This window comes from Lepidochelys kempii, chromosome 1, assembly GCF_965140285.1.
Source record: "Lepidochelys kempii isolate rLepKem1 chromosome 1, rLepKem1.hap1, whole genome shotgun sequence".
NCBI classification, from domain to species: domain Eukaryota; kingdom Metazoa; phylum Chordata; order Testudines; family Cheloniidae; genus Lepidochelys; species Lepidochelys kempii.
In genome coordinates this window covers 210710427-210736648 of record NC_136380.1, presented here as the reverse complement: position 1 = coordinate 210736648, position 26222 = coordinate 210710427, and the positions used below count along the sequence as shown (strand labels likewise).

The following is a 26222-nucleotide window of genomic DNA, read 5'->3' as shown; positions in this document are numbered from 1 at the left end:
CTCCTTTTCTCTAGACCTTTGTACATGTTGCATACCAAGATATACATAATATTAACACAACATCCATTTCCCCAGAATACCTCATAATGGTATGGAAGGACTCTTCCTCCACGCCACAGTCTGGGTCTGAGAGGCGGCTAATAATATCCGGAAGCAAGTTGTAGATGGCATTACCCTGTATAGGAAAAAAAAAAAAAAAAAAAAAAAAAAAATGGATCACATGGCATATACTAACAAAGGAATGACTGCACAGTTTGGGCCAAGCTAGAGAACAGAGCTTCCAATTGAAATGGCCCTTCACCAGCGCCAGTGATTTTTGGCATGGTTGTGTCCATCAGCTTCTGGAGGTGGGTCTGTGTACATGTGCACGCACACTTCTTGGAGGCTGCACAGCCAAAGCTAGAGAAACAGATGAACTACTACTAGAGAGAGCATTCAAGACTAGCACAAGAAATACCCTTACAGATTTACTGATGGCCTAAAGCCAGGATCAAGAGAGGTTTGGAGGATGGAAGCAAAGGAAATGACACCCCTCTTCTGGGATGGAGGACTTCAAGGAGTTGACACTGGAGTCTCAGAGTCAGCACCAAACTTTCCCCACTTTTCCTTTAGTAGAAGATGTAAGGGAAGCATAAATATTGGAAAAGGTTTTTTTTCCCCTATACACTGAGCCTCGCAAACCCTCTTACTTTGGGGGAAACCTTAGCAGGGGAAGCAGAGTCATGAGTTATTCCCTGCTGGCCTGGCAAAGCTTGATACGCTTTCAGGATAAGCTTATCAGTGTCTTTGGTGTCAGGCAATTTGGATTCAGAATATTTGAGGAGGCTGTGTCACTGTCACTCAGCCCAGGAGAATCTATGCAAAGCTTTATTTTTCTGGCAGGAGAGCTCAAGGAGAACTGAGGAATCCTAGGGATCATTTGTGTCCATAATTGGGGGATTAATTCCCATAGGCCCCCATAGTGGAGGAGGAGGAAACAGTTTGCCAGTCAACAGGCTCCCTCAAGTAGAATTCCCAGAATAAATTATAAAGGAATAATTCAGTAACTAGTGTAACAGCACAAACAGCATCTAGTTCAGGAACTAGTTTCTAGGCAGGCTGGCAACCCCAGAGGGACAGACCTGACCAGGAAAGTAAAGGCTTGAGGCCTAAGATCTGGAGGGAGTGCACTCAGATACTACAGAAGGGGGTCAGAAGTGCAGCTAGCCCTGGACCCATGATAATGGTGGTACTAGTGGGAAGAATGTGACAGTGGTCATTTATAGTAAGTGACAGCGGTAAAAACAAGGAAAAAAAGCAAGAGAAAAGTAGCTTATGTTCTTTTGGGGAAGAGAATAAGAAAAGATGGTCAGGAAAATCAAATATGAACAGCTCACAAAAAAGAAGCAAGTGGAATTATGCAAAGAAAGGGGCTAGACAATAAACTGAAAGAAGGCATTGCTGGTCAGTCTGCAGTATCTGGAGGAAAAACTGGGGACCAGAACTGTGTGAAAACAGAAAATGACTCAGTTCTCCAGTGGAAACAGGAGAGAGTCCAAGGAAGAAGTTCCCAGTGGAAGGCTCGGGGGAATGATCAGAGCAGCAGCTGGGCCCCATCCCAACTGGGCTTCCTAAAAATCAATCTTTGGAGTGGGAAAAGCTGCAGATAGAGAGAGAGAGAGAGAGAGAGAGAGAGAGAGAGAGAGAGAGAAAGAGAGAGAGAGAGAGAGAGAAACTGGAGTACCAGAGGCTTGCTGATTGTGAGGAGGAGAGAACTGAATAGGAAAAAGCATGCCAGCTGGAAGTGAAACTGCTATGAGGAACACAAACAGCAGTGCCAGCATGAACTAGAGCTCGAGAGATTAAAGGGACCAGAAATCTAGTGAACTGATAAGAAGTTATAGAACACAGACCACCAACTCTGGAGAGAGCATATATGCTCAATTGTTGTCCCTCCCAGCAGCAGGGGATTATAGGCACTTATCTCACTGCCTTTGAGAAGAGTGGTGATTTGAACCAGGCTCTACCATGTGAATCAATTCCATTTTCTTACCCTGTTACAAAAGGCACAAAAGCCTACCGCCACATAGAGCGGACAGACTGTGTGGACTATAGACAATTTAAAGCAGCCTTGAATTTGAACAGTCTCCAGAAGATTCCAGAAAAAGGATTTCAAGGGGCGAGAAGGGGTTCAGAAGCAAAAGGGAGCACCTTGTATGGAGGAAACAAATCAGCTGAGGGAGTGGGAAGGTGGAGAGGGAGGGAGGCAGGGAGAGAAGACTACCTCCATGCAGACTGCAACTAGCACTCAAACGCTTACAGTCAATTTCCCTGCACAAGCAGGTCTGCTGACAGTTGTGGCACAGAAGCAGCTAATTGGGGTTGTGAGCCAATTCCGGAGCTAGTATAGGAGGTGACAAAATACCAAACAGTTTCAGCTGCTTCATTATCCTATGTTGGCACTGTAACCCAGTAGTTGGATGCTAGACCAGAGAATTCTTTCTGCATGTGAAAATAATGGAGACAGGACTGAACAGGGAGCCTGAGGCCTGGAGAACAATCAGTGAGAACACAGAAAGCAGGAATCCTGGACCCATTTAGGAACCCCTTGACTACCTTACAGGTAGGGGAAAACCTTAATTTACAGAGTAAGAGGTTATGCCCAGGAGGAGGCTACCAAGCAACTTGAGAGAATGTGAGCTTCCGAATGGAGAGTTAATGACTAAACATAGGACTTCCCAACAGCAGCGCTGACCTAGGGAATCTTGGGAATCACATGTAATGGGGCCGAGAGCAAGCCTGAAGAGGTAGGCTCTCAAGACTGGCACCCTTTATAGTACTAGATATAGGGTTCTCAAAGCAGTTTGTCTTCTGGATCCAGACTCAAAGTAGTGAGCACTTCAGCCAGTAAGTGAAGCTCCCAAACAAAGAACTGAAACTTCCTTGCCACACTCAGTAGATAGAGTTTGTCTTCTAACTAGACCCTGTTCAGCAAGGAAACCTTCAGTTAAAAGGAGGTCTGAACAGTGGTTCAACTCAGAGTTGCTGTCCCAGCTCATGTCTGAGAGAAGCCAGTCAGGAACTCCTCTCTCAAGGTGTGGAGGTTCTTCAAACATCTTGGGGACACAGGGAAAGCCAAAGGGCTTTACATACAGAGAAGTAGGTGTGGGCACCAAGAGAAGTATGCAAGTGGGAGGTACCCCTTCTTTGGATGAGTGGTTAAAGTGTACATGTGTCTGACCACATAGTGGGTGGAACTGGCTGAGAAGATATTACTTATCTTTGAAAACTCATGGCAATCGGGGGAGGTCCCGGACAACTGGAAAAAGGATAATGTAGTGCCCATCTCTAAAAAAGGGAAGAAGGAAGATCCTGGGAACTACAGGCCAGTCAGCCTCACCTCAGTCCCTAGAAAAATCATGGAGCAGGTCCTCAAGGAATCAATTCTGAAGCACTTAGAGGAGAGGAAAGTGATCAGGAACAGTCAGCATGGATTCACCAAGGGCAAGTCATGCCTGACTAATCTAATTGCCTTCTATGACAAGATAACTGGCTCTGTGGATGAGGGAAAAGCAGTGGACGTGGTGTTCCTTGACTTTAGCAAAGCTTTTGACACGGTCTCCCACAGTATTCTTGCCAGCAAGTTAAAGAAGTATGGGCTGGATGAATGGACTATAAGGTGGACAGAAAGCTGGCTAGATTGTCGGGCTCAAAGGATAGTGATCAATGGCTCCATGTCTAGTTGGCAGCCGGTATCAAGTGGAGTGCCCCAAGGGTCGGTCCTGGGGCTGGTTTTGTTCAATATCTTCATTAATGATCTGGAGGATGGTGTGGATTGCACCCTCAGCAAGTTTGCAGATGACACTAAACTGGGAGGAGAGGTAGATACGCTGGAGGGTAGGGATAGATTACAGAGGGCCCTAGACAAATTAGAGGATTGGGCCAAAAGAAATCTGATGAGGTTCAACAAGGACAAGTGCAGAGTTCTGCACTTAGGACGGAAGAATCCCATGCACCGCTACAGACTAGGGACCAAATGGCTAGGCAGCAGTTATGCAGAAAAGGACCTAGGGGTTACAGTGAACAAGAAGCTGGATACGAGTCAACGGTGTGCCCTTGTTGCCAAGAAGGCCAATGGCATTTTGGGATGTATAAGTAGGGGCACTGCCAGCAGATCGAGGGACGTGATCGTTCCCCTCTATTTGAGATTGGTGAGGCCTCATCTGGAGTACTGTGTCCAGTTTTGGGCCCCACACTGCAAGAAGGATGTGGAAAAATTGGAAAACATCCAGCGGAAGACAACAAAAATGATTAGGGGACTGGAACACATAACTTATGAGGAGAGGCTGCGAGAACTGGGATTGTTTAGTCTGCGGAAGAGAAGAATGAGTGGGGATTTGATAGCTGCTTTCAACTACCTGAAAGAGGATGAATCTAGACTGTTCTCAGTGGTAGCAGATGACAGAACAAGGAGTAATGGTCTCAAGTTGCAGTGGGGTAGGTTTAGGTTGGATATTCGGAAAAACTTTTTCACTAGGAGGGTGGTGAAACACTGGAATGCGTTACCTAGGGAGGTAGTAGAATCTCCTTCCTTTGAGGTTAAGGTCAGGCTTGAGAAAGCCCTGGCTGGGATGATTTAGTTGGGGCTTGGTCCTGCTTTGAGCAGGGGGTTGGACTAGATGACCTCCTGAGGTCCCTTCCAACCCTGATATTCTATGATCTGTGGAAATTCTGCTTCTTTTCAGGCTTGGTTCTGGCACACAAGGTGGAGCATAAGGCCACATGAGCCGAATCAGCAATGCATCTGGCCTGGCAGGGTTTGCCAGGCAAGCTGGTTAGTCTGCTGGAGCTCCAGCATTGCTGTGCCCTGTAAATGTGGTGGGTAGAAGTCTGCTCTGAGTGACAGCCACCAAGGTTGCTTAAGTGTCAAAGGCTAGATACTAGAGCACACAGTAGTAAGTTTGAAGAGGGAAGGAGAGAGAACAAGTGAGCACACAGGCAGAGATGAGGCACAGGGCTGGTGGTAACAGTTACATGCTGTGGTGACAAAGTCTCTAAGATTCAAAGGCCAGAATGGACCATTGTGATCATCCAGTCTGATTGCCTGTAGAACACAGGCCATATAGAGTCAATGTACTCTGCAGCGGATGGATAGTCACTTTCAACAATATCAGGATTGGGACAAGGATGGTTCTGAGAGTGTCCTTCTCGATTTATACAGTCACTGGACAGCATGAGAGGGGGTCCAGGACAGACACTGTCTCCTTGGCCCTGTGCAAGACAGCTTGGAAACCAGCACCCTTCTCTAGAGCTCCTCACTCTTCGCTTAGATCCCCAGTCCCAACAACCTCCTCTCCATCTCCACACCTCCTCACTGGGATCCTCCCTAGAATCCCTTGTCATCCCTCACCTTGTTGGAAAGTTCGCTGAAAAAATTCCGAGCCAGACGCACAATTTCCTCTTCAGGGTCAATGAGCAGAGCAGCCATCTCACTCACTTGCCCCTTTACTTTCACCATGTCTTTGAGAATCAGGTGCGTCATCACCAACCCAGCTGTCTGCCTCACACCTTGACAGGGGTCCCGCAGCCTAAGAGAAAGATTCAGTTACACAGGGAACCAATAGGCCATCTGGCTCCCTCCCAAAGAACCAAGTCTCCTATTTGTTCAGGCTTCCCTGCCACAAACCTTAGCACTCAAAATTCCCTCATCTCCTCAAACCTGGGTTACTGTAGCTCCCTCACCTTCCTAAGAGGCATTCTCCCCCCCAATCAGCTGTTCTAAACTCTCCACTCCCAGAGGTGAGAGAGGAGATTTTACCTGGCATACAGATGGGGGGTCCAAGGCTCCACCAGATTGGGGAAGCGGATAGCTAGATCGCCTGCTGCAATCATGAGGTTGGACCTCACAACAGGTAGGGTGGATTTCTCCAGCATGGTAAACAGGAGGCGCAAGTGAGAGTCACAGAATTCAGCGCTGAGGGGAGACAGGGTGGGGACAGAGAAGACAAAATCAAGACTCGATTTTTAGAGCTTCAGTGAACAGAGCCAAGGGCATGCTCATCGTACTTTCTCCAGAGAAGGGTGCTATGACATGGGGACAAAGTCACTTTTGACAGATGTCTATACTACCCACTGGATCAGCTGGCAGTGATAGATCCAGCAGGGGTTGATTTATCGTGTCTAGTCTAGACGCAATAAATTGACCCCTGAGCACTCTCCCCTCGACTCCTGTACTCCACTGGCGCGAGAGGCGCAGGTGGAGTCAATGGGGGAGCGTCAGCAGTCGACTCACCGCAGCGAAGACACCGCGGTGAGTAGCTCTAAGTACATGGACTTCAGCTACGTTATTCACATAGCTTAACTTAGATCAATTTCCCACCCCCCCAGCGTAGACCAGGCCTAAGAGGTTAGGCTGGGGAGAAGAGGATTATGGCCAGAAGGCTGGACATTACCTGACCATGCAGAGTTTACCAAGGGCCAGTGCTGCAGCAGCTGAGAGTGCTGGATCATTGTAGAGCCCAGGGTTATTGCAGATCTTGAGCACCAGGGGAATAAAGGCAGAGAGCAGCTGCTTCTCTGCAGTGGGGAGAAACAAACACTGTCAGTTCTGAGAGAGCATACCCCAAAATGTATCACATAGTTAGTCACAAATTACTGAAGAGTCCACGCAGATTTGGTGTCCCCTCACTTTTGTAGTTGGGCAAGTGCCATTAGAAATTCAGAATCATGAAACTGAGGTCATAAGAAATTCACATGAAAAGGAAATTTCCACAGAATTTTAAGTTTTCTGAAGGAATAATTTGTGTGCCTCATGCTGGTTCCCACACATTGTTTCCATTCTTTAGGGCATGGCAGATAAAGAGGTATGGACTGGAGGGGAACACTCCCATGTGGGGGCCATACTCACCATCCAGCAGCTCCGTGTCACAGATGTTGCGGATAACTTCTGCCTCAGTGTCATCAGCTGAGGCACCTAATAGGCCCAGATCCTCCTCCATGGTGGTCTCATTCTCAATGCTCTGTGCAGAGGGAAGGAAGAAGTTATTGAACAAAAGTTACAGAAAAGACTTTGCATCATACTAGCACCTTCCATCACAAGGTCCTTCCCTCCAGGATGGGATGTGGGCACTGTAACAGCAACATGATAAAAGCTTACAAGATCAAACAAAGGGAGAATTCAACCTATTTGCCCCCTCTAGTTTGAACAGAATTATGATAGCGGGGCAGAGGTCTGTCAGTTTGTATTTTGTGGTATGGCAACATTGATGAGGGATTTAAAGAAGCAAGTCCATGCGACCTCTGATCAGCCAAGACAAACTGGGCTACAACCAGCATGAGGGCCTGATCTAACACCTATAAGCAACAATGGATATGCAAATCCAAAAGGCCAATTACTTTGATTGATGAGGAACTTATAAAAACAGAAGATCAAACTGGTCTTGCTCTATATGGAGGACATGGTTTACCATTTACTCCAGATGGTACTCTGGCATAAACACTCAAAGAAATGTCAGTGTAACCTGACCTGATCTGATAATAAACGAGAAACACCTGGGAACTGGATAAGCAGAGTGCATGAGGGATAAAGAGAAGAGTTTTCTGGACACAGCAGAGTGGAGGCTTCTGATCAGGAGGAAAACTGCATATACGTTTTGCAACTTAAACTAGCAGAAGTCTCCCTCACTGGGCTTTGCAAAATATTAGAGTAGGTATGATATATGATCTGTTTTTGTTATACTACCATTTTCTCTATTTTTAATATCGCTTAAGGAAACTACTCTTGTATGTGTAATTTCACAGGCTGTTCCAAAGGAACAAGAATCCCACAACCTCAGAGAGGCTCCAGAAACTCCTTCAACCTTCAGCACCTCTCCCATCACTTAGTCTTGGTCAGACAAGGCACAAACAAAAGACCTCTGTCACTGAAGTTCATTGCAAAAAGGTTGTGTCAGGTGAACACGGAAAAGAAGCCAAAAGGCCAAAGGTGCTGGGGAGTGCCAGTGCCAGGAATTACATGGGACAGAAAGCGAAGAGGGGAGCATGGTCAGGACACCTGGGTTCATTCTCTTTCTCCCCGGCATCCCAAACTCAAGGGCATCAGGGGATCTTTAGGGAACATGAGAGGACACGACCTCAACTGTCTCTGATCTGAAACATGTAACAATGCCCCCAGCACTTTGCTTGAGCACTGGATCAGTACTCTTCAGAGGGAGAGAAAGTCTTAAGTGTTGTACAAGGAGGATAAAAACTGAAAATTCAACTTTTAAAAATTAAATACAGGTTTATTTTGTATAAATATTTAAATTAAATATGAAAATATGACAACTTATGTTAAGACCTAGTGTTACTATAATACATTAAAATCATTTAATTTAAAAATTCAAAAAATACTGAGCAGTACAAGTTTGCTGCCAAGTTTAAAAGTAACTCAAATCACTGAACCGGAGGAAGTCACTCACTAAGCACCTGGAACAAGTTTGTTGAAATGCTAAACTAAATTCTGAAAGCAAAAGCCTCTTCAGAGAGAATATTTTTTCATTTCAGTTTATTCAACAAGTTCAGTTCAAAGAAAAGGAGTACTTGTGGCACCTTAGAGACCAACCAATTTGAGCATAAGCTTTCGTGAGCTGTAGCTCACGAAAGCTCATGCTCAAATAAATTGGTTAGTCTCTAAGGTGCCACAAGTACTCCTTTTCTTTTTGCAAATACAGACTAACACGGCTGTTACGCTGAAACCTGAAGTTCAGTTCAATGACTAGTTCGTTCAAAGGTAAGAAGCCAATGGGAGTTGAAAAAGTAGGAAACCTAGTTTTTCCTTTCCAGTCTATGAATAAGAACTAGGCGAGGAGGAGATCTACAAATTCTAAAATCTTGAGGAACATGGTGAACAGAAACAATTACCTCAATTCACTAACTACAGATATTTCATTTAATAATCAGTTAATTTTAATTGCAAAACATCTTTTAATAACCTTTATTCCCAAAAATTTTTCATATGTATTCAGTATATTTAAAGTAGATTTAACTAATAGAAAAATCATTTAAAAATGCTATTTTTGTGCGTTTAAATTAAATTTAAATTTCCAGCCAAAACAGAGCTTGACACAAATCACAAGTAAAAAAATTTAGTAAATAAGAAATACTAAAATCACCATATTCTAACATAATGTATCCTCTTGGATAGCAAAAAAGCACTAAATTTAGTGTGAAGGCTATATCAACGTGTTTTAATGGTTACCACCAACCAATGATAATCAGCCTCTCTTTAGGAAAAGAACTAAAAAGTTCATATACAAAACAAGATTAAAAATCAATAGTTTAATCCAAGGTTTCTTGCTTGCTGATTTAAACTGTGATTAGAATCAATGATTTAAAATCAATCCACGCTGGTCTTGCACACCACTCCTTACAGAACAGTTCTCCCTAGAAACTTGCTGGGGTAGTGACTGAGGAGGAATGGGCTATGCATAAGAAGGAGCTCAATTCTCACCTTGGCACTCTGCTCTTTGGTGCTGTTGGCAACATGTTTCTTGGCCTCCTGCTCCTCCCCAAGGACACGGCGCCTACGAAGCTCTGCACTCACTGCCCGCTCCAGATGCACAACCTGCTGTAAGGCCACATTTCCCACGAGGGAGAGCAGGTGTGTCAGCAGGAAGGTGGGGAGAGTGTTGGCACCACCAGGGACACTGCTTGGAGAAGTCCCTGGTTCTGATGCGTGGAAAAGGAAGGAGTCAAAATTCATAGAACTCTGGACTTACATTCTGTTAATTATCAGCAAGTCTCAATGACTCTGCACCCCACCTCTACACCTTTGGATGTTCAACTCACTGCACCCTCATTCCCTTCCAGTCCAGCTTCTTCTGGAGCCACTTCACCATGCCTCCCACACCTACCTACCCCAGGGGCAGCTGGTTGCAATGCTGCAGGCTATGGGAACAGACCTCCTCCATCCACCTCACCTGCTCCCACCCCTTGCGGCTCCTGAAGCCTCTCCAGAGCCTGTTGGCTACAACACTGCAGGATTTGGGCACATATCTCCTCAGGCCCTTCTGCTAACTGGTAGATGAGGGTCACTGCTGACTCCATGAATGGGATCCAGAGTGTGCTTGGCTGGGCAAAGCCTGGTGAGTACAAAAGAGAACCACGTTACACAGGCCAGACACATCAACACCTACCCCACACCCTGTAGCTTCCTTGACCTCACCTGTGGTCACAGCCTCACTCAGGCATCCAAAGAGCAGGTGTGTCTGCGGCAGCCGGAAAGGAGCATGGTTCTTCCCCTCAGCTGGCTGCAGAGAGAAGCCCAGACAGATGGGTAACCTTAGCTAACTGACAACCTTCTCTACCCTCCTTCTCCCTCTGTGTTCCTGAGGGGCTCTCTCTTTTCCACACTCATACTACTAGATACAAATGTGTTATACTGATGGTAGAGCCATCCAGAATGTTTGGGGGGAGCCAATCTAGAATCATTTGAGATCCCAAGCAATGCAGAACAAAAAGTGGTTCCTGCCCCTTTCTGAAATTACAATGGTCAGACTGCATCATACAGAAAGACTGCAGCTATAGGCCAACAAAGGAAGCTTCCAAGCCAAGATGAGCAATCCTACTTTTGAGCTTGTTCTAGCAGTTATTCCCTTGGAATACCACTTGATCCTGCTTTCCAACCAGGTGAACAAGGGTACAAGACAGGTAAATGATGAAAATACTCTAATGCTATTTTATTAATCAACAGAATGCCTTCACCTGAAGTACTGTGACCAGTCCAGGTCATCTTATTAAAAGGATATAGTAGACCCTCCCCCTTGCCATTTTGGGGGCTTAAGAGAAGCAGTTTCCACAATCAGCAGCACAGAAGCTTGACAAGTGAAGCCAAATGCCCATTCTGTATGCATGGAACCTGGAGCTGGGGAGGGAGAGAGTAAGCTGGAGGAGAGGAATTACTCCTGGGCTGGGAGTCTGACATACTTGGACAGCCAATCATGGCCAGAATAGCATGGGCACATCTGGAGCTGCCTAGATGCTGAATTCACAAAAGCATGTTTGGGGTGTGGAAAGTAAGAAAATCAGTTTCCAGCAGTGGGAGATACAGCCTCAGTTGGCTAGAATACTATCCCTACAGTCACAGTCCAGGTCTGGAGTATCAACAAGGGAGGGAGAGAGGGAGGAAGAGCTGCTATGAGCATTCAACCATCTGCAGCCCTAGTTCCTTCCATAAAGCCGAGCTGCTGAGAGAAACTGTGTGCTGTGGCAGAGAAGTAGCCAACTGGGGCTCTGAGGCTAATATAGGGAGGAAAGTTTGGCACTAAAACACTCAGTTTCTCAAGGCTTCATTTGTGGCATTGGTAACCCAGTCAGTCTCCAGAGCAGAGAATTCTATTGCGCATGAAAAAGTAGGTAGATCAAGTATTTCTATTCACACTTTAACATATGAACAAGTAAGTTAAAAAGACAACCTATTTTAAAAGATAAAAAGCTCATTGCCACACTATATCAAGGCCAAGGGTTCAGATATCCCTATTGATACACAAAGTGTTCAACTGTTTCTGAATGCATCCGATGAAGTGAGCTGTAGCTCACGAAAGCTTATGCTCAAATAAATTGGTTAGTCTCTAAGGTGCCACAAGTCCTGCTTTTCTTTTTGTGAATACAGATTAACACAGCTGCTACTCTGAAACCTGTTTTTGAATACTAGTTTTAAAAGATTAAAAACCCCTCTCCCCTAAGAGCTTAAGTAGAGATAAGGAATTTATATTTCAGGACATAGGCCAACTTATAATGGAGGTTAGAGGAAGCAGCTTTCCCTGTGGATGGACCACGTCTCTCAATTAATGTTACTTGCTTGTAATTGGAGTTCAAGATTAGGGATGTAAAAGGTTAACCAGTAAACATTAGGCTTACTGGTTAACCAACTGTAAGTGTTAACCCCTGGCGCCCCTGTGCTGGGCTGGAGCAGCCCCCCCCGGCTCCGGCCAGGCTGGAGCAGCCCTGGCGCTACCAAGCCTTCTGGAGCTACCTCGGTTAACCGATATAATGTTAAGCGCTTAACTGGTTACATTTTTTAACAGATATTAACATCCCTATTCAAGATGACTACATATTCACACTTATGGGCAACGTGCTGACCGGGGCTGTTTATTGGTGGAGCCTTCTCTACACAGTACCTGTTGGTGTACACATGCACCACCACCCTTCCACCACCACTCCCCTCAGCATTCACAAACATTCCAAGGTCAGAGGAACTGCTGCTAACTTGTAATATTCAAGGATATTATCTGGAAATAGTTTGAAAAGACACATGCTAACCCATATGATTCTTAACATAAACAACCCAAAAGACTTCCTAAAAATCTTTATTTCTATTTAAATAATATGCTAGAACTCTTCTAGCATCTGAGATATCTAAAGCAGATTCCCCTTTATTAGCACGTGGCTTCTGAAAGAACACTGATAAATTTACTGTCCTATGTGAAACTCAGGTGCTATTTTTGGTAAAAACCTGGGATCAGGTCTAAAAAACCATCTTATTTTTATAAAAAAATAGATAAAAGGTGGGACTGCCATCAATGCAGGCAATTAGCTCACCCTTTTGGCTGATGTTATAAACAATCATAAACACAATCTTAATAGATAAATAAGGAACATTACCAAGTGCTCAAGAGGGGTCTTCATAAGCATAGATAAAACCAAAGTAAGACTGCATGCGGGAACTGGGTCCCTGAAGGGGGATACATACTAGATAACTGCTTTAGAAATCTTTTAATCATATCATGCACAAACAATAATCTACCATCAAAAGACGACAAACAAAGCTGCCAAGCACACTCTTAGAGAAATTAGATAACCTCTCAGACTTTAGATACAATTTTTATTCCTAACGTTTTGGAATAGTGGATGTAACTGGTGACCTAGGCTCGGTCTACATTACTGGGAAAAGTCTACCTAAGCTACGCAATTTGAGATACGTGAATAGTGTAACTCAAGTCAATGTAGTTTAGATCTACTTAATGCGAGATCCACACTACATGAGGTCAACGGGAGCTGCTTTCCCATTGACTCCCCTTACTCTTTTCGATCCAGTGGAGTACAGGAGTCAATGGGAGAGCGATATGCCACTGATGTGTTAATCACCGGGTGTCAATCCCCTGGTAAGTGTAGACAAGCCCTAAGATTTTTCCTCGCCTCCAAAAGACAAATCTAGCTCATTTCAAGTGATAACATTTTCTTGTACAATGTTTTCTAGAGTAAAGTGATACACTGTGAAACAACAAGGAACAGGATATTAGTCAGAGTCCAATAGTCCAGGCTTGTTAGATGAACAGACTGGAAATCCAGATGAAGAATTCTACATGCTACTTAGGACAACAGATCCGGAGACAAGTAGTTTGTACATCTCCCCTGACAGCGGGTCTGTATACCATTGCTGATCCCTACCAGGCTGATGTGATCAGGATCAGCCTCCTCTTGTCCAGTCTTATCTTCCTCACTACCTTCTGAATTAATGTAAAGGAGGGAAAGTATACAAAAGGCCCTCTCCCCAATGCATTAGAAAAGTGTCTGAGATGCGCTGACTGTCGTTGCCTGCTCTTGGGCCAAAAAAAAAAAAAAAAAAAGACACTTTGTTGAACCTGCTTGTAAAAAAGGTCCATGACAAGCTATCCCCAAATGGAGAAGATCTCTATAAGCTGGTCCTTTAATGACCTCTTGTGCATCCGAGAGCTTTCCCTCAGCTGAGCCCGATCTGCCAACACACTCTCCTGTTAAATGCAGAGCCATCAGACAGATGTCTTGTGGTATGCCCCAGTCCCACAGACTGGTTGCCTCAGCACGCAGAGCTGAATCAGCACCTCTGCTTGACATAACCCAGCCATTGTATTGTCCATCACTACCTGCAGAACTTTCCCCCTTAGATGAGGAGGAAAAGAAGATTTGAGAGCTAGATGAATTGCCCACACTTCTAAAACATTTATGTGCAGATTATTTTCTTGGAACAGGCAGTGATCTCAAACTGTCAGAGGGCCCAGTGAGTTCTCCATTCATTGTCTGACGCATCAGAGGTTATTGTGACCAACAGCGAGAGAGGACTGAACAGAACTCCCTTCAAAACATCAGTTCTGTTCATCCACCACACCAAAGAATCTAAAATGTGCTGTGGCATGGTGACTAGCATACGAAGTTTATCCAAATTTGGTTTGTAAATTCGAGCCAACCAATTTTGCACTGGACTCAGGCGTTCAAACCGAATGACATAAGTAGTCACTTCCGTATGACCCATCAGACCCAAAGTGAAAATATCTGGGTTTGAGAACTACCAATCTTCAGACATCTTTCCTTTGAAAAGAAAGCCTGTCCTGCTACAGAGTTCACCACTGATCCTATAAAGATGATTTTCCGAGTTGGACAGAGAATAGACTTCTTGACATTTATAAGCAGTCCTAAATCTGAAAAAAGAGAAGTTTTAAACCGAATGTGAGTCAACAGATCCGTGCGCAAAGCCTAGTTTACCAGCCAATCATTTTAATATATGGGTAAGCAAAGACACCCTCTTTTCTAAGATATACCACTACCTCTGAAAGGCACTCTGCAAGGACCTGTAGCACCAGAGAAAAAAAAAACACGAGGACCTCATACTGAAGAGGTTGGTCCCATGACAAAACAGAGGTACTTCTGATGACTGAGCTGAATAGAAACATGAATCCTAGAGAGCTTTGAACCAATCCATGCTTGAGAGTGAGGGAATGATCAAGGTTAGGCTTAACATTTGAGACCGAAACTTGCAGATGAATGTGTTCAGCTTCTTTATATCCAACACAGGGCAGAAAGCCCCATCTTTTTTTGGCATCAGGAAAACTTGAATCTCAGATCTTTGGGAACTTCATTTATAGCTCCTATTAGAAGTAATCCCTGAATTTCTGACAGAAGAACAACTTTGTGAGATGGTTCCCTGAAAAGGGGAGGGTTAGAGGAATTGAAAGGAGATCGTGTTTTGAACTGTATTGCATAATCCTTTCCCACTATTTTTATTTGTTCAATGAAATAAGCCTCCAATTGCTTGCAAAATGGTCTGGCCTGTCTCCAAACAAAGGGTAGAAAGGAATTTTGCAAGTTGGTCCTCAAATCTCTATCTTCATATCAAATCTACAAGCCGTAGTCAATGAAGATGAGAAAGCAGATTGCATCGACTTGGTCTGGGTCTAAATGACAACTTTTGTTGAGACTGAGAAGTAGTAAGCTGCTGGTGTTGTTGTTGCTGTTGTTGTTGCTGTTGAGTTGAGAAATACAGTAACTCCTCGCTTAACGTTGTAGTTATGTTGCTGAAAAATGCAACTTTAAGCGAAATGATGTTAAGCAAATTCAATTTCCCCATAAGAATTAATGTAAATAGAGGAGATTAGGTTCCAGGGAAATTTTTTTCACCAGACAAAAGATAGACACACTAAGTTTTAAACAAAAAATTTAATACTGTACACAGCAGTGATGATTGTGAAGCTTGGTTGAGGTGGAGTCAGAGGGTGGAAAAGGGTAGGATATTTCCCAGGGAATGCCTTACTGCTAAATGATGAACTAGCACTTGGCTGAGCCCTCAAGGGTTAAGACATTGTTATTAATGTAGCCTCACACTCTACAAGGCAGCATGAATGGAGGGAGGGGAGACAGCATGGCTGGCAGACAGACAGAATGTAAGAGAGATGCACATTGCCCCTTTAAGTATGCTGACTGCACGCTAAGTACATTGCCTTTTTAATTAGATCAGCAAGGTGAGACAGTAGCTGCTGCCAGCAAGCTTCCTCCATCCTGAGCCCTGTTGTGTCTTGTCCCGTCCCCCCCCCCCGGCTCTATGGAGATGGGGTAAGTGTGGATCAGGAGACACCCGGACATTAGTCCCTCCACACAGCAAGCAGGAGGCTTCCAGGAGCAGCTCCAAGGCAGAGGGCAGGAACAGCACATGGCAGTGGGGGGGGGAGGGATAGCTGAACTGCTGGCAATTGACAGCCTGCTGGGCAGCTGCTGTAAATGAAACTTAGGGAGCGGGGAACTGATGGGGGGCTGCCGGTCCACCCTGGTTCCAAGCCCCCACCAGCTAGCTGCAACGGGCTGCTCTTTCTGCAAGCAGTGGACAAAGCAGGCAGCTGCCAAACAACGTTATAAGGGAGCATTGTGCAACTTTAAACAAGCATATTCTCTAATTGATCAGCAACGAAACAACGTTAAGCGGGATGACTAAGTGAGGCGTTACTGTATGAAGAGGATGGTGGATAAAATTGCCTCCTGTAGTGAAAAGCAGTAGATGGGTCTCCTTTTAGTAGTAGGATATAAACCAAGTGATATACTGCTCTGTTCTCAATTTCTCCAAAGATTTGCCCATTTTGTTACTAAACGGACCCTCACCCTCAAAAGGAAGATTGTCAACTTTAAATCTAGTATCCACAGCCAACGAAGATCTTAACCATACATGTCTACGGGTGGCAGACGCTAAAGCCCTAGCCACAAAGCCAGAAGAAGTATCAAAAGCAGCCATGAGGACTTGTTTTGCCACATTCTGAGTTTCTAAGAGGATAGCATTAGCAAATTTCCTCTGATCCTCTGGTAATTCTAAAACAAAAACAGCCATTTTTTCCCCTACAGGTGAAACTGGTAGTGGGACATTACCATTGGTAATTGGCTACTCTTTTCTCTTCATCACCGAATATTACTTTCCTCTGAAAGGCAACAATGTCTTCCCTTCTCTCTCAGCAACAGTATGGACTTGACCAGACCTAAATCTGTTACTTGCTGTTGAAACCATCAAAGAATGTTGCATAGGGTACATATGGAAATACAAAACTGCTCATGAGGGAGCTGATAGTTTGTCTGCCTTCTTAGAGATGGACTGGCAGGAAGCAGGAGCAGCCCAAACTGCTTTAACAGGTTGAAAAAGTCTATCCAAAATAAGCAGACATCATACTTCTCAAAGGTGCTCCTAAAATGTTAAATACTGGATATTGTCTCTTCAATAACAGAAGAGAAGTTCAGAGTAGATGCCATTCAATCTACCAATTCATGGAATTGTAATTCATCCTCTGAAGGAGACAAAAGCAGAAACAATGCTCATATTTTCAACAGAATACAACTCTGGTGGATTTGCAACTGGAGCCAGATGTTCCAGGAGAGGAACCAATTTCTCTTCTTCCTCAGAGGACATTGGATCCGAAAAGATCACTTTGACTGGATCCTTTTCAGCTAGAGCCTCACTACCCAACCCATACTGTAGATGATCAAAAAAACCCCAACACACCTCTTCAGGTGGGGCCTAGTAAGACCATGTTGCCCAGGACTGTCAGTCTCTCCAATAATCTGGAAACATATCTATTAAATAAGGATACAAACTGTCCACAAGGTTACAGGAAAACAGTTCTAGCTGGAACAAACAGACTGCTCAGGTCTTCTAAATCCATCTTGATCCTCTTGTAACTTTAGGTCCGATTTCAGAGCTGCAATGGATCTTACCAGGGATAATAGCGCTGTGGGGCAGGGAGGGGCATAGAAGAGAAATGAAAAGTAAAAAAGGTCTGTCTGGTGACCCAGCAGGAGTCTTAGGAGAAGGAAGAGGAGACAGACTGTTCTAGGGAAAAACTCAAAATATTCTCTCCTACCTGCTTCTCAAGACTAGGGGATTTAGATCTTGCAACCATCAAGGTCCTTCTCTTCCCATCCCCAAGCGATCTCTCACTCATACCAGATGAATGATCAGATGCAGCACAGTGAAACGTCCTCTTTGGAGACAACATCAGTACTGGGGTTAATAAAAACATATGCGTCACTGGATCTGGGGAAAGTTTTCTGTCTGTAATCCTGGACTTGAACGTAAATTGCGGAACTACCTCAGCTCTTATAGCCACAACTGAAGAAAACAGATTTGAATCTTAAAGATCCAACAAACCTGATCCACAGGACCTGGCACTGCTAACATTGGCCATTTTCTACCTAGCCTCCTTCTTCGGAATGGAAATTAGTCAGGACAGCTTTAATATAGGCTCCTTAGCTGCAGTCTGAACAGATGATGCCTTAGCAGCTTTCACAGAAGGATCCGTGTCACACTCACCATAGGTGGCACCTTCTTCAGGCTGCTCTGGGGAATAGCTCTCTTCCAGGTCCAACGCCTCCCCTTGTGGTCTCTCAAGCCATCATCTTCTCTCTCTCTGTGGCTCCTCTCTCACTCCAGAACCTGCAGCTTCCTCTTTGTAACTTGGCCTGCTGGCCAAGTCACTGTGGGGTTTTCCCCTTCTGGTCTAGTTTCACTGAACCTGCTGTCCAGGCACTGCCATTCTGTCAGTGGCTGGTAGGGCAATCCAGGCATGCCCACTGCTCTGGGTTCCAATCCAAGAACCCTACAATATGCAGCCACGGTCTGTGCAGTCCCCAACCTTGCTGCTCTCTCTCTGCTCTGCTTCCTACCCAATTCCCTTCTCCACCATTCTCTTTTCTGGGTACACTCTTCCCTCAGGCCAGGCTCCCAAGGTCCTCCTCTTTCCCTGGGTTCCTTCCTTTCCCTTCTAATGCAGAGTGGCTGCAGACTTCTTCACTGCCTCCATTTCTGTTGCCAGCTTCCTGGCCTTACACTAGCCCAGCCCACACTTGCTCAGCTGAGCTTCATTTCCAATCAGGGGTTTCTTCTCCAGTCTCAGCCCTTCATTTGTGGCCTATCATACTAATGGGCCGTTTCCTAGCTTCCTCTCTCTTTCAGGGCTGGTGTGGATTTCAACACCTCATCACAATTTTTATGAAGCAACTCCAGAATGTGGAACTTTAACAAAAATCACACAAAAAGGATCCCCAACCACTTCTTAGCCTCTCCTTATGTGTGCTGCATGTGAAGAGCCAACCGATGGACCACTAAGAAGAGTGGCCTTCTCTGAGACATCTCACAGGGCTATCAGATGCCAGGAAGACCATTGGGCAGGAAGCAAAATCTCTTGAAGTCTGCTTTTTTTTCCCAGATCTGCCATCCCACAGAACCCAACCAAAAAAATCTAACCACTCTAACACTACAACTGACAAGGCACTAAGGTAGGAAAAAAACCCTGGATCCGAAGATTCGGAGAAATTCACTTCCGTCTGGTGCTTGCAGTTGGGAAGGAATTGAGATGGTGAAGGGTGCAGTGCCCCTTTATATAGCCTTGAACTCAGAATGTTCGCAGACAGAGGAGATGGGCAGGAGAGAGTGCATGTGGGCTCCAATAGGCATTGCTTGGAGAAGGTTCCACTATTAGGCAGCATTGGTCAGCACATTACCCACAAATGGGAATATACAGAGCTACATGAAGAATCCCAATTTATCCTGCTAGTTTATGAAAGTAAACGTCCACAGATCCATACTATAGGTTTCATCCACTACTGACAAGGCTAGTCATACCCCTTTTCTGTTTACACCAGTGTCTGAATGAGACTTCCTTGTACAGGACAGCCCCTATTCACAATTTCAGGGGATTAGCTTTTCTTTTTCAAGTGTTTGTTTTCAAAGTTCAAGCAGCCAGTCTGAGCCTGTTGGGCCTGAAAGCAAAACAAGGTCTTAAGTCCTAAGATAAGGAGTACTTGTGGCACCTTAGAGACTAACCAATTTATTTGAGCATAAGCTTTTGTGAGCTACAGCTCACTTCATCAGATGCATGCCGTGGAAACTGCAGCAGACATATATACACAGAGAATATGAACCAATACCTCCTCCCACCCCACTGTCCTGCTGGTAATAGCTTATCTAAAGTGATCATCAGGTGGGCCATTTCCAGCACAAATCCAGGTTCTCACCCTCCACCCCCGCCCCCCACAAATTCACTCTCCTGCTGGTGATAGCCCATCCAAAGTGACAACTCTTTACACAATGTGCATGACAATCAAGTTGGGCTATTTCCTGCACAAATCTCATAAGTCCTAAGATAGATTCCGTAGGACAGAATATCAGTAAACTGGATGTTAGACTGCTTGGATCTGAAAAAAAATCCAAGGCCTCCTGGGTCAGCAAAGGGTGCTCAATATCACTAAAGCCCTTTCTAAACCTTTTGGATGGCTGTGTGGGCAGGACAGAGCAAAAACACATTCAACAACCTGGATGGCCATGTCTGAGACAGGCTCTCCTATTGCATCATCTTCTCCTGGAAGGGTACTAGATAGCAATCTGGGAGGCTTTGTATTGGTCTGGGGAGCAAAAAGCTCTATTGTGTCCCAATTCTTGAATCTAGGGCTGCAGACACCTATGAGCGATCACTTCACTTGCTGTATTCTCTGGGGACTGAGCCAGTCCACTGCACTGTTTGACCTTCAATTTACATGTAAAACTTTAAATGCGATTCTTCCACCAATATAAACAAAGATCTGAACCTGATGCTATGAGAATTTAGGACAGATGGTTTGAAGAAACAGACTCCCCAGCTGGTCAAGCTGGCCTCCATCTCAATTACCACTCTGGAAGCTCACTGATGGGAAAACAATTGGAGAATCTGCTGTCCCAGTTTCCACCAAATGAAGTTAGCCTTATCTTGTCAGTAATGGACAGAAATGGTTCCACTTACATCTTCTAGTCTACATTGTGGAGGCATCATATGGATGTGTGGACCTAGACTTGATAAACCTATTTTCCTATGAATTAGAGGTTCATGGATAGATGATCTAACAATGGCAGCCCATTTAAGATGCTCAACATTTCTGGTTTTGGGGAGCTCACTTGCAAAGTACTAGCCTTACCTTGTTGCTGCTGGCAAGTTTGGAGATGGCACTGCACACTTCTTGGGCGAGGCGATAGTTTTCAATTACCTTCTCATCTAGCCCAGTCTTCACCAGAACATCCAGGTTACTGCCCACAATCTCTGGCTTTCCCCTGAGTGGCAGTGGTTAGGAGGAAATACATGTGATTAGGTAGGGTTGCTCTTGAAAGCTTACATCAAATATGTGAAAACGGCCAAAGTTTACTTTGTGCCCCAGGGACGAGGAGGGACTTGAGCCTGAGAAAACAGCTGCCAACTGACCTAGCTGAGACAGTAAACCAAATTCCAGGGAGGTGGGTATTACACATGCTCTGGTGGGGGGCCAACAGCATTGAAACTAAGCAAACTGGACCGTACATTGCTATAGCTGAAACAATGTTGCAAACCTCTTCTCCCCCTCAAGAGCAGAGAAGATTTTTGGGGTAATGAAAGGAGAAGAGGCAGCATCTGACATAATTTTTACAGGAGGAGGAGAACAGAGTCCAGCAGCTCAGGGTAGTTCTGCTCCCTCCTCCCCTCCTGTGCAAAAAAAAAAAAATGGGTCAGTCTGCTTCGCAAATGCTGCTGAAAGTTACCCTAGGGCTGCGCAGCAGTAATATCTTTGAGGATCTATACTTAACACTTGTGACATGATCTGGCTGCAGCCCCACAGGTGAAGGGTGCACCACATGGACCTCACTGGGGATTCTCCCATCTCTAACATCAAGAGTTCTGGAAACACCCACTAGGTGGATCATGGACTGATGCAGTAGGGGATGTGAGGACCAGTGGGGGCAGGTATGTGCTCTCATGGATCACTAGGTTGGGAGATAAAGAACTGAAATCCCCATGTCCCAAAATGTAAAGCCATCTCCTCCCCTGACCAAAGTGGGGACGGAAAGATACATCTCATCTGCAATACCAAAGTCATAGAATCATAGAATCTCAGGGTTGGAAGGGACCCCAGAAGGTCATCTAGTCCAACCCCCTGCTCAAAGCAGGACCAATTCCCAGTTAAATCATCCCAGCCAGGGCTTTGTCAAGCCTGACCTTAAAAACCTCTAAGGAAGGAGATTCTACCACCTCCCTAGGTAACGCATTCCAGTGTTTCACCACCCTCTTAGTGAAAAAGTTTTTCCTAATATCCAATCTAAACCTCCCCCACTGCAACTTGAGACCATTACTCCTCGTTCTGTCATCTGCTACCATTGAGAACAGTCTAGAGCCATCCTCTTTGGAACCCCCTTTCAGGTAGTTGAAAGCAGCTATCAAATCCCCCCTCATTCTTCTCTTCTGCAGGCTAAACAATCCCAGCTCCCTCAGCCTCTCCTCATAACTCATGTGTTCCAGTCCCCTAATCATTTTTGTTGCCCTTCGCTGGACTCTCTCCAATTTATCCACATCCTTCTTGAAGTGTGGGGCCCAAAACTGGACACAGTACTCCAGATGAGGCCTCACCAATGTCGAATAGAGGGGAACGATCACGTCCCTCGATCTGCTCGCTATGCCCCTACTTATACATCCCAAAATGCCATTGGCCTTCTTGGCAACAAGGGCACACTGCTGACTCATATCCAGTCTTCAAATACCCCTATTCAGTAGCTTTCCCTCATCTGTAGAATGCAGCTGTAACTAGGTACACAGAAGCGTAGTATAATATACCATAAAAAAGGGAAGGTAGCCTAGCTTAGACCACAGGGAATTCAGTATCAAGTTAACAACCTAGAGAACCTGGGGCTGGTGGGACACAGTATTTCCATGTCTAATTCAAGTAGTATTCATTTCTGAATGATCCATCTCTGCAGAAATCAGGGACCTTGCCACAGAATCTAGAGCCAGATGCTGCAGTCCACAAAGGCGTTGTATGTACTCAACTCTGGGAAGACTCCTTGCTTTCATGGAATCAGTACTGATACAGAAAGACCTGAACTATGTATGGGCTTACCGTGCCATCATCCCCAGCAGCATGACAGCAGCATGGCGCTCCAGTGACAAACACGGTGATTTCTCAGTGAACTGCTCCCAGAGCAGGTGGACCACAAGTGGCTTTATTTCATCTTTCTGCACAAACTCTGAGATCTGGAGAGGAAGGGGACAACATTAACTAGGGATGCAAGAATACAGCAAGTGGGACATGTTTCACACCCTCATGAGGGGATCTTATTGGGATGGCTAAATTACTGTGATGTGATGGGGTATACAAACCCTACACTGGACAACAAGGGAGCTTCCCAAATGACCACAAACTAAAGGCCCCTCCCCGAGGGAAGGGAGAGACAGATTCTGATACACACTAAGGGTATGTATATACTACCTGCTGGATCAGCGGGTAGTGATCGATCCAGCGGGGGTCAATTTATTGCGTCTAGTCTAGACACGATAAATTGACCCCCGAGTGCTCTTCCATCAAGTCCTGTACTCCACCGCCTCAAGAGTCACAGGCAGAGTCAACGGGGGAGCAGCAGCAGTCGACTCACCACAGTGAAAACACCGCGGTGAGTAGATCTAAATAAGTCGACTTCAGCTACGTTATTGACGTAACTGAAGTTGCGTAACTTAGATCACCCCCCCCCCCAGTGTAGACCAGGGGTAAGAGGGAATTATTCCTGTCTATTTCTTATTAACTCAGTTTATTTGAGTTAATTCCACTTACTTTTTGTTCATGAACTACCCAGGAAGAAAAGAGACATTAAAGCGGCCTGGCCAGAGGGCCAAGGAAGAGGCAGGTCACCACAGAGGCAGAGCAGCCTTTGGCAGCAGCAGGGAGAAAACTGCTATGCCAAGCCCAGCCACAAGGAGGCACCAGCAGCAAGTCAAACCCTTCACAGGGAGCAAAACAAAGGCTCAAAATCTTGGACAGAATCTGATACAGGGTGGGACTAGTACTTACTATTTCCCCTAAGCACTGAATGGTCCCTAGTGATGCATCTACCATGAGGAGGGAAAGAGACCGCACCAGACTCTCCGCCCTGGCCCTATACAGGAGATAAGCAAACAAAAGGCAATTTACATGCGACTACCTCCCAGATCCAAATCCCACACACAGCAAACCAGTCTGTGAAATGTAGTGTGCTTGTACTCTCTTCCCCCAGCAGGATACATAAACATCTGGGAATAGGGCAGTGGTTCCCAAACTGGGGTTCGTGAACCCCTGGGGGTTCGCAAAATGTTATAGGGGGTTCTTGGGAAAAAGTTCCCTAATGGTGGGCAGAGCTGTCCCTAGGGCAGGTGCGGAGCCAGCAGCCCAGAACTCCTGGACTTCCAAGCATATCTATCACACTGAGGAGATTTAAACTTCAAGACTCCTTATAAGAAATGGAAAGGGAGGTGGATATTTTTTGCTGTTTTTAAAATTAAATAGGCAGCTAGTGTTTTTAAAATTATGATGAAGAACAAGTTTAAGCTTTGTTGTAATGTGCATTGTTTGCCTGGACTGCTCAAGACCTGAATGCTTGTGAAGGAGGGACTGAGTCGGCTTCTTAAATACCTTCATGCTGTTTCACATCCGATACTCCTTGATGAAACATAGAAGCCTTGTTTTATATCAGATTTATTCGAAGTGATACAAACTACGAAAGTGAAATCTTGGAAGAGTGTTGCCATTTTTATAATGTAAATAAATTACACTTTCACCACAAAGACTACGCGACAGTACTTGTATGAGAATTCAAAAATACTATTTCTTTTATCATTTTTACAGTGCAAATATTTGTAATCAAAAAACACACACAATACAATAGATATGAAAATGTAGAAAAACATCGAAAATATTTAATAAATTTCAATTGGTATTCTATTGTTTAACAGTGGGATTAAAACTGCGATTAATCACAATTAAATTTTTTTTAGTTAATTGCGCGAGTTAACTGCAATTAATTGGCAGCCCTAGTTGTAACTGAAGTCAACATATTTGAAAATGTAGAAAACATCCAAAAAATATTTAAATAAATGGTATTCTATTATTGTTTAACAGTGTGATTAATCGTGCAAATTTTTTTAATCACTTAAATGACTTAAGCTCTACTTAAAATCCCATCTTCCTTAATCTAAAATCAACCCAGTGTTTTGTAACTCCAGTTAAAGTAGCAAATCTTTACAGAGGCAACTGACCTTTAATATCTGAATTGCGCAGGAGAGGGCTAATACAATCTAACATCAGCTCAGCCAGGCAGTCAAAAGGAAGATTTAGACCTAGAGCTGGATTCTCACCACACTGTCAGTGAAGTCTCACTACTATGGTATGGTGCAAAACAAGCAGAAACAGGGTTGAAGAAAAGGGATATAAAGTGTTTTACCTCTATAGGTACTGGTATCAATACAGCCCCAGGACAAGAAACTAGCGAGCTCAGAAAAGCTACCTGTGTAGTGCAGAACACACATTTTCAGGATTGGGAGTGGGTTGGGAACATCTGGCAAGTAGTAACCAATGCTGGTGGAAGCCAGTGTGTGACTAGAGTGTTGACTAGCTACTGGACCAGGGCTGCAGCTATATACAGACACAGGGTGTGACACTGGCCCACTTTGATAGCTCCAAATAGCAAAGCATTGCAAGGCACTCAAGGTTGCAGGGCAGGCAATTACAACCCCTCAGTGGTCTGGATTGCACCCCGGAACTTCATTAAGCCACCCTGCAGCTCATCACCCACTAGTATTACAGCTCAGTATGAATTTGAGCACTGTCCACACTCCATTTCCAACAGCACCTCCTGATTTGGGGGTTCCATACCTTTCCGAGTCCCCGCTGGGGCTCAGATAGAGCCTCCTGTAGGCGCTTAGCACGGTTTCTCTAATACCTGGCTCCTTAGACCATATAAGAGGAAGCATCCTTTGAACTCCATGCAGTGCCTGGGGGACACCAAACTGTGAGACTGTCACAAAGAACTCAATGGCCTCCTGCACCACTGTGGGGAGTAGAGAGAGAAGTCAGTTCAGCTTTACACAATCCCGGCCAGAGACATCATTAAGAAATAAATCATGCACCCATTGTTCTTCCAGCAAACTCATAACACACATACAAAAGACGCCCCCTTCTCTCCCCATACACACTATTGTCCCCTCCCCGTGGGGCAGAGAGGTGGCTGCTACAGCGCTTTCAGCAGTGTCCAAACAGTGGCCCAAAAATATGTCAATCCCCCCCCCCCCCCCAAAACAAAAACCAACAAACCCTGTATTTGATTAGGAATCGATAACGTTTCCAGAGCCACGCCTGCAATTTTTGAACAAAAGCATTTTGAAACAGCTCACTTGCTATGAAAAAATGTGATTTAAAGCAGCTGCCATTTCTTCCCTACTGCAGCTACTCAGCAGCATGCCTGCCAGCCACACACTGTTATACCATTTTCTTGTACAACTGATCCAATTGCTCCATGGCATCTTTCATACCAGGCTACAGGAGCCCCAGGCAGAGTACAATAAGAGCTTGACTGGCTCCATCAGAGATTGGGAAGCAAAGATGGTTCCTGTGGCCCCCTGCTGCTGCCCACCAAACCAGAAGAAAGAGGAGGGAATGGGGGGGAAGAAGAGAAGAGG

At 45.0% G+C, this 26222-nt stretch overlaps 1 protein-coding gene across 10 annotated transcripts in view; it reads right to left on the bottom strand.

Moving 5' to 3' along the window:
- The window catches only part of NCAPD2 (non-SMC condensin I complex subunit D2), a 59633-nt gene that overhangs the window by 19216 nt on the left and 14195 nt on the right, over window positions 1–26222 (bottom strand). For all 10 annotated transcript variants that reach the window (XM_073310887.2, XM_073310906.2, XM_073310922.2 and 7 more), the window contains 12 exons: window positions 25420–25594; window positions 23584–23668; window positions 22639–22772; window positions 20695–20827; window positions 10184–10268; window positions 9939–10100; window positions 9470–9687; window positions 6887–6998; window positions 6432–6555; window positions 5798–5953; window positions 5390–5567; window positions 81–175 (listed from right to left, as the gene is read on the bottom strand). In XM_073310887.2, the coding sequence (XP_073166988.2) occupies window positions 81–175; window positions 5390–5567; window positions 5798–5953; window positions 6432–6555; window positions 6887–6998; window positions 9470–9687; window positions 9939–10100; window positions 10184–10268; window positions 20695–20827; window positions 22639–22772; window positions 23584–23668; window positions 25420–25594 (1657 nt within the window). The remainder of the gene's footprint in view (window positions 1–80; window positions 176–5389; window positions 5568–5797; window positions 5954–6431; window positions 6556–6886; window positions 6999–9469; window positions 9688–9938; window positions 10101–10183; window positions 10269–20694; window positions 20828–22638; window positions 22773–23583; window positions 23669–25419; window positions 25595–26222) is intronic.